At 37.9% G+C, this 9,295-nt stretch overlaps 1 protein-coding gene and 1 pseudogene across 1 annotated transcript; one reads left to right on the top strand and one right to left on the bottom strand.

The window, feature by feature from the left end:
• Nucleotides 1–260: 260 nt before the first annotated feature.
• Nucleotides 261–1,560, bottom strand: LOC146136205 (uncharacterized; annotated as a pseudogene).
• Nucleotides 1,561–4,991: 3,431 nt separating this feature from the next.
• On the top strand, nucleotides 4,992–8,838 carry LOC146136204 (WD repeat-containing protein 93-like). The gene has a single exon (XM_083395333.1). The coding sequence runs from the start codon at nucleotides 5,008–5,010 to the stop codon at nucleotides 7,006–7,008; it is 2,001 nt and encodes a 666-aa protein (XP_083251459.1). The 5' UTR covers nucleotides 4,992–5,007; the 3' UTR covers nucleotides 7,009–8,838.
• Nucleotides 8,839–9,295: the final 457 nt, after the last annotated feature.

The raw sequence follows: 9,295 nt of genomic DNA, 5'->3' as shown, positions 1-9,295 counted from the left end.
ATCTGATTTAATGCCAGGTGTGATATTTTACGATTTAGGTAATTTAATAATGACTCCGATATTAAAAAGAAATCAAAACGCGTCGCGGTCAAGGGGTTCACCTGAAACCTTGAGTATTGGCAGGCTGCTGGGTGCAAATATCGAAACGCATCACTTAACGTGTAGGATTGCATGTGCGATAGAACTCTGGCACGAGAGTTTCGGTTAGAATGAGAGGGCCCTGGTTTTTATCTAAGTTACCCTGCAAAATCGTATTAAAATCACCCCCCAAAATTAACCGGGCTCGGTTCAATAACCTCGGCGGACTTCTTCCCGCAAATGCAGTGTATCACTTTATATTTGCATAGATGATTCACACATTCCTTGTACATGGTAATGTTTGGAAGGGCATTTACAGTGTTACACACACAAGTTATTGCGTACCTTTTGCATTGGATGCACTCGAACATATCGCCGTCCATTCGAAACTCCGGTTGTATTTCCTCACAGCAGGGCATAAGTCTCATTTTGGCCTGGCACTTGAGGCAGTTGGCCATTGTTTCCTCCAAGGGCACCAAAAACAAGACGGTGTCATCACAGCATGCGTTGGTAACTCTATATTCTTGTTTGGATTTGCAGCAGTAAAAATGACGGCATTGGGGATCCAGAAGACTGTCCGTGTGACAATTTGGACAATCCAGTGAGACGGTAACTTCGCTCATGCTTCTTGATTTACTGTCAGGGAGAAAAGGTGGACTGGTGCGGAATCGCTTTCGGGATGTTTGTAGTTGTAAGCTTGGAGATTCTGCGTTGTTTTGGTTATCAACGGGGATTGCATCAACCCCGGGCAATGATTCGTTTTTATTCTCGAGCGTTTGCAATGCAGTTTTGTCACCCGCTTTTGAGAGCAGAGGCGTTGTTAAGCTGGTAATCTGGCCTGGCGCAATTATAGGCGGTTGAGTTGCTGATTGGTTTGCATTACTGTGAAGCTGTGAGTAAGTAGCTTTTCGCTTTGCGCAATTAGCTTGTTTGTGGCCAGTTTCGCCACAATACTTGCAAGTAATCTTTTGTCCGTGGTAGGTAACATAAAATTCACAACCGTTCAAACTTATATAGCTTGGTATTGGATTTTTTTCTACATTTGTTCATTGTTGCAATTCTCATTCCTGTTAATAACCCTTCTTTGTCTTTTCTGTGTGTCATTTTTTTGACTTCTCCAAACTGTCCTTCAATCCGGCTTTTATAGCTTCATTCGGGAGTGGGATTGGTACCCAACCAATTCCCACATTAATCACTTCGGACTCGTAAAGACGAACATTACGAATGTATGGCACATTCAGTAGTCTTCTATGAAGGTCAAGTACATTTTCCCTGGTCGTACACGTCAAGTCTACTAGCGTCCCTTTCATTTCAGCAATATGTATAATTTTTTTCAGAGGAAAATCAACCTCTTTCATTAAATTCCATTAAGTCTTCTCTTTTAAGCTGCATAGCTCCTCTAAAGCTTAAACAGTTAGGCCTTTTCAGTGCATTAACTGCACTTTCGCCTGCCGCTTGTGCATAACTAGCTTTTTCGCTCATTTTGCTCCGTGCTCTAGGAGCGCCAATCTCGAATGTCCTTTTTCACTGTACTTTGCCCTTTATCCGTTCCCTATTGCCAAGGCTGACACCTAGTGTATTCTTGCTTTCTCTTTCAACTTTAACTTAGTAACTTAGGACTTTTCTTCGTGTTTTTTTTCGTCCAAGTCTTTTGACTGAAGTCTTGTTTGAGTGACGCCACTGATTGGTTCGATTACCCCCGCCTTACAAGGCCAAGTCTTAAGACGGCGAAGCCCTTGCCATTTTTTTCTTAATATAGCGCCACTTAGTGCTCACCACACTCTACCTTTTTTCCAAATTTCTGCTCTTTAGCACAGTCTAGCGGTAATTTCTTATTTCCTTTTTTTTCTTCACACTTCAAAATCTTAAAATGTATTCAAAACCGGAAACCTCTGGATTCAACTTTTTCGGCCCTACCAAATCAGTAAATTTTGTAATAGTCAAACCAACAGTTTACAGTACTCAGATCATTGGAGAACATTCTCAAACTTATTAACGAGGATGACAGATTTTTCAAAGAACTCACACTACATGTAACTGCATTTAGAACAATAACCTATTACAAACAAATCTTCCAAATAACCTTTGATCACGAAAAGTATCGTCAACAACTCCTCGAAGTTCTTAAAGCCCAAGCATTATTCAAGTTTGACAAACAACCAATTACCATACAAGCAGAAGAACCCCCAAACTACTAATTAGAATCACCCTCACCCCAACTCCGTGTGGGGAAGAACAGATATAAATCACCACAGATGAATACAACTGGGGAAAAATCAACAAAATAAAATTTCTAACACACAAAAACTTCCCAAATATTCGAAATGGTTTTGTAGAAATCTTTTTTGAAGAAATCAACATGGACAACATACCGGACGCTTTCAGCTTATACAATATTAATGTCAACATAATCAAACCTGGAGAAAACAGAAAAGTGCCAACATGCAAACAGTGTGGCCAGGAAGGCCATCACTCAAATAACTGTCCAAATCCAAAAAAGCAAAACCAATACAAAAAATAAATATTTGAAGAAGTTTACGAATGCCAATACATAACCTCTGAAGAAGACACAACAACCGAAACCCCATATAGTCCTCCAACTCCTTACGAAAATGCACAGAAAATAAACAAAACAACGCAACCATAAACCAACCTACTCAGCAATCTCAAACTACACTGTGGGTTTTATGCACAATGAAAGAATGTTTATTACCAATAAATAAACAATAAACAGTACCGTACTTAAAGGTACTTACGATATACGTACAATAATTACCTAGCTCCGTATAACGTATGCGATCTGGACTCCACAATTCAACAGTAGGGACTGCTGTTTTTGGCATAAATGCAATTCGCTTATGTAAAATATTCCAGCTGGCGGCAATTAAGTTCGTGACAACACGCTTTAACACGAATAATGAAAACAGGAAATTTCGGACGATTGACTGCATGAACGCTTCCAGCATTTTCTGACAGTTTGAATTACACGCACAGGCAGGCGTGCGTTGACGTCACAACCGGCCAGCCTGCTTCATCTAAATGGCCGATTAGCCGGTATTTGACCCGGTCATATGGAGCAAGATGCTACAACACAAAAACAAACCCCCTCACAAATAACTGCAAGAACAAAAGAATCTTTAAGACTATTGGAAGAAAATTTCAACCCTAAAAATAAACCAAAAAACCTGTCAAAGGAAAAGAAAACTCTAAATAAGCACAACAACAATCATTAAATTTCTTATTAACTTCTCTCAAAGTCTTTGTTATTTTCTTATTTTAGGAACACAAAATGACAAGGCCCTAGGCCACTTACACCCAGGGCTGGGGAGCCGGAGCCGGAGCTGGAGCCCGGAGCCCGGAGCTAAGCATTTTCTCTGGAGCCAGAACCGGAGCCGGAGCCATTGTTATTATTTTTGTGGAGCTGGAGCCGGAGCCGGAGCCATTTTTATTATTTTTGTGGAGCTGGAGCCGGAGCCGGAGCCATTTTTATTACTTTTGTGGAGCCGGAGCCGGAGCCCTTTTTATTATTTTTGTGGAGCTGGGGCCATTTTTCAGTTTGTGGTGCTAAAGCTAAGAAATTATATTTTGTTCCATCTCCAACGTTAGTTAGCCAAAAGCAATTTTTAAAACTTGCCATTGAATAATTGACTGGTGGCACCAGAGCTGGAGCCGGAGTCATTGGTGTGTGTTTGATGGCTCCGGAGCTGGAGCCGGAGCCAAAGGATTTGAGTTTTACTACTCCGGAGCTGGAGCCGGAGCCAAAGGATTGAGTTTTACGACTCCGGAGCTGGAGCCGGAGCAATTTAATAATTGTCCGATGGCTCCGGAGCTGGAGCCGGAGCTAATGCTATTTTTCGGTGGCTCCCCAGCTCTGCTTACACCTACATGTTTTTGAGTTATTTTTTTTCGGTCTCACTTTGTTATTTTGCCCCGTTTTTTCGTTTAGAAAACGTCATTAAATAACAACAAATACTAAGGCGACCCCTACAGGGTCGCTCATTGAAATGGTGGGAGACCACTGTCATACACGACGGCAGTTTGTACGTGCCTGATGTACACAAACGTTTATAATAATTCCTTATTATTAAAAAATATTGTTTTTTTTACACAATCAATATAAATTTAAATTAACTCTCTAAATTCACCCAAACCTAATTTGCTATATTGTATTAGCATTCTATGATTCGATTATACGCGAAAGACTTATTGCTATGGCAACTGGAACTAAAGCGTTTGGAAAAATAGCGAAGTTGAATAAATAAGCTGTTATTACTGATTAAAGGCCCGTTTACACTTCAGCTGCACTGAGCTGAGCAAAGCGTAATTTGCATTTAAAGTCTATTGTGGCGAGCGTTTCACGCTTTGCTAAACTCAAGCCCCGTGCAGCAGCTGAAGCTAGCTCAAAGTTACGCTTTGCTAAACTCACGCTCCGTGCAGCTGAAAAAAAAAAATACGCTTTGGAGCGATTTCCACGCTTTGCTAAACTCAAGCCCAGTTCATCAATAGAAAAACGTTACGTTTTGGAGCGATTTTCACCCAGCACAGCTCGCTGCAGCTGTAGTGAAATAAATTCACGCCCAGTGCAGCTCAGCTCCGCTCAGTGCAGCTGTAGTGTAAACGGGCCTTAAGAATACATATTTTTGTTAAATGCTACCAATACCACGTCCACTGCACCCCTGGTTATACCTGAATTTTCCGTCTTGCGTTCATTGTTCTTAAAACTTGTTTAGTTTTGAAACTGTTGCAATTTGGACTTATACCAAATGGCTTGGATGACTATAACAGTTGACTTACTTAAAACAATATATATTTGGTATTTACAAAGTTTAGTTTATATTTGTTTGATAAGGTATTTAATATATGCATGTTTTTATGGCATTATATAAACTATTAATTTTTTTAAAAACAGATTTTAAAAAACTTTCTGACATGCCTGTATATATCCGTTCTGGTGAACTGGATATACCAGCACCGAGTATTAGCAGTTTGGACAGTGACGATGAAGCTGGAGTTTTTTTACTTGATCCTGATCAAGTTGTTGATGAGTTACCCCAACCGTTTCGTGCAATTGATCGCACTCTTTGTCAACTATTTGACCAAGCATGGGATGAAATAATTTTACGTGGTAGAATACGAGATGAAGAAGCTAGACGAATTAGGCCACCTTCATATTCTCCTAAGCGATCAGTTGACAAGCTGGAAAATGCTATTGTAATTTGTCAAAGTCCAGATTTGAGATATCTGTTTGTAAGTTTTGAATCTGGTGAATTGGCTGCTTTTGATGGATTTAGTCTTGAACCAATTGCTGACTGGAAAATTCCTGAATATAATGCTACTATTGCACATTTACAATGTTTCCTGATTAGTGTTCAAATGTATGTCATGGCTGTAATAGATGACATGGGTTTTGCTCGCATTTTGATTTTTGCTAACGACACATTTTATCCTGTTCATCAATTTTATGAACAATCTGAGGGAAGTCCAAAGTGTAATGTATATAATTTTAATATTTCTAATGATGGTGAGTTTTGTGGTCTTGCCTTAGATTGTGACGGTGATTCATGGCTGGAATTTCACAGGATTCCTCGTGATAACTGGGTTTCAGAATTGGAAGTGGCACAGAAAAATGCTCTAAAAAAAAGTCAGTCAAGTTCTGAAACATTACTTAATGCCAGTGAAACGAATTTAAATTCAACTACATCAGAAGCTTTTGAAGTAAAATTTTCTCCTCTTATCATTGTCTTGAAAGTAAAACAGCCCTTAGAAGTTTTACCATCCAACCATACAAACCTTCAAGAGGGTTCAGAAAAGGCTGGGTTGCCAGGAACTATTGGGAATGGTGGTACACACTTTATTAGTGAAGGAAGTTTTAAAATGCGAAAAGGTATATTAAATTATAAGCATATGGAGGAAATGAGTTTCCACCAGATTAAAACAACAGGAAGTAAAAATATCGCTTCATGGCATTTTCTTAACACTGCCTCAAGTTTAACAACTTCTCCAGTTTGTGTATGTATTTGGTGGAATTACTCAAATCTTTTACAATTCTACCCTCTTCAGCAAAAAGTCTTTAAGGATGTTGAGCTAAAGCCTGAAATAGTTTGGCCTATGGGGGGTAATGTCACTTGCACATCTGTTAGTAATTGTACAAACATTATTGCAGTTGGTTTAGATAATGGGTGTCTTAATGTCTTTGACATGAATTTATCTACACCAAGACCTGTTGTGTTAATAGAACATGGTGAACCAATAAAGAATATGCACATTTTGGATGACTCAATTTACTCTGAAACATCAACCCTCAAAAATCTGTCTTCAGTAACTATTTTATTGCAACTTCAGAATGGTGCAGTTTATACAGTTAATAGTATCACTGCGGAACCTAAACTGCTGTTGAAACAATTATCTGACAAGCAGGAAAGGTATATTTGTCCTCTTCCCCACTTGTCACAGATTTTTTTGTCTGCCATTGAAGGTAAAGATACATGTTTGCACAATACTGTTTCTGGAGAATTAATTTGCAGTCTCTTGATTCAACCATCTTTAGAGTCACCATTGAATCGATTTACATTTTCTTATGATGGTGAGATTTTATACACAAAGAATGACGATCAGTGTGTGGATGAGTTTGCCTTACAAGAGTTTTCTGCACTGTCAAACTTCCGTAAAACACAAACAGTCAATTTGCCATTTAACAGGAAAACGTGTGTTGCAGAACATTACAATGATCTCTTGGAGAAGAGTGGACAACATCAAGCACAAAGAAACAACACTCTTGCTGGTCGCTGGCGTGTTATGAACAAAGAACTGGAGGTTCTTATTAGCCTAAAATCAGCAATTAAATCGCCACAAACTACATGCACAACGCCATCAAGATGGAGCCATACAACTGAAAGATTAATTGCCCATAACAGAGCTCTGACTCATTAGCCAAATACTCAAGAAAATGTTATTTGGTTAACAAATTTATTTTAAATCTTGGACCATTTATTGTTAAAGTGAGAACACCTGCTTTGGCATGTAATATTATGGTCTATCTGTATTTTTTATAAATCATTTTCTCCTCAGGAACACCTGTATTTTTCTAATTACTAATAAACAATTGTACCTTGTTTTATTAATAGAAAGTAGACTATACTTACTACTACATAAAGTGCTTCCAAAATCAATCGGCATGTAAGCAACCCACAGTTGGAAAAATCACCCGATCCATTAGAAATTAGTGCATTTCTAAGCAAAAATGTCTACAAAAGTTAGGGCATCCAATGGGTAAACTCCCGGCGTAGATAAATTCAAAATATTCGCTGAAAATTTGCAAAAGATGACAAAAAGTGTGAGATGGCATTAATAACACTTGATCCATCCTAACCCGAACCCAAATAAAGTGCGTTAATTTAATAATTATTCGAATGCTGGGGAAAAAACAAACTTTCGGTGGGCATAAGATAGTTTATCGTCCATGGTATATAGGATTGTTATGTCAAAAAATGAGATATTGGGGGCCTAAAGCGTTTATGTAATTATTAATTCAACGCACATTATTTGGGTTCGGGTGCTGGTTTGGGTTTAGGTGGTCAAGTATTATTAAACTTAATCTTTTAAAGCATATTGTTAAGTGAAATTTGTCCGAGACCTAAAAGTCGGATTTTTTGATCCTTCGAATGCACTAATTGTCGTAAACCTATAAGACCGATTAAATACAAACGTGTTTTTTTTAAAGAAATAACAGTCTAACCCAAAATGTTAAAGCTCGCCAGGTCTTTGGAAGGTCGACAGGTGCGCCGCTCTTGTGCTATATAGCGTCATGCGGGTGCTGTACAATAAATTTATAAGCGACCTGACAGTATGTCCTTTGAAATGCAATTGCAGTTTGTTTTAGTTTCGATTTAGTCCAGTTCAGATAGCACGATTGTGAGGTCTCCCTGTTGAACAACTGTTTCCATAGAAGCGTAGTTTTAACTTCACGTATAGGAACTGAAAAACCCTGTTCCACACCTCTCCTCGTATTCAAAGAAAGTGCTGCTCAACCTTTTTTTTACTTGCACATTAACAGAGCTAAAAAAAAATTGGCGATATGCCTAAAAAATATATGTCAATCGATATAACTAAGCAAGTAGGGTTAATCAACGCACCTTAAGGAAATAGGAGATTTTTAATCACTCGAATTAACTTGAAAATGTAAATCTGATCAAGGAAGGAATTTTGAGCTTGTGCTAATATCTAGGTGTAATGTTATGAACTTTCCTTAATATTTGAAACGCTTTTGAAACCACGTTCATCGCCGGAAATCAAATATCAAAATAGTTATTCTACTGACACAAATCCCAGGAATATAAACATATAGAAATAGTTCAAACTCTACACCAAAATGGAAAGGGAGATTTTTTTTGCTTAATTTACGTTTTCAAGATTGTGATTGTATAGTTAATCTTAGCAGCTGTTTTAAAACGTTAAACAAAAAAACAGTTTTTGAAATGTGAAGTCCAATTTCATTTTTTGAATGCTATGATAACTTGCACGTTCTTCAGCCCATTTCATCATAAATCGCTTGTTTTCTCTTGTATGCCTTTGGGAAAATTGCTAATGTTATCTATTGTCGAACGACATATATTTCATTATGTGCCGCCGAATTGTTTTAGCTTTATCGTTGTACCGCACACTGGAAAAAGGTTGCGGAGCACTGGTTTATATAACGAAAGGAAATAATAGATATAAACTGAATTTTACAATGATATTACATAGGTTGCAAGCAAATAGATGTTCTCCCTTCTCTTTTGTTTAAGGTTTCATCACCATTTCTGTACAGTTTATACATGTTAATCAGTTGGTAGTATAGTTGTAAAAAAAAAAATATAGAAAAAATATGTAAAAAATAAGTTTATAAATTTGGAGTGGAGTCCTTAAAAGTTGCATCTGTACACCTACCTTGGTGTACATTTTTGTGGCAATTCAATTCATTATTAAAATTAACCCAAGTAAAATACAGCCCGGAAAACCGGCTGTGGATTACTGCTCTAGGGCAGAGCATTGCATGATACCATACGCAAGTCTGGTTTCAACTAGGAAAGAATAAAATCAGTTGGTTTAACTTCCACCAATAAAGGAAAAATACCAATAGAAATTTAATTGTTTGTGGTACAAACTTTTCCATATAGAAACTAAACATTTTGCTTGGCATATAGTTTATGGCGGACTAAGTGTAGAATAACGAACTTCC

The sequence above is a fragment of the Ascidiella aspersa genome, chromosome 8 (assembly GCF_963924565.1).
Source record: "Ascidiella aspersa chromosome 8, kaAscAspe10.2, whole genome shotgun sequence".
NCBI lineage: Eukaryota > Metazoa > Chordata > Ascidiacea > Phlebobranchia > Ascidiidae > Ascidiella > Ascidiella aspersa.
This window is presented reverse-complemented; position numbering and strand designations above follow the sequence as displayed.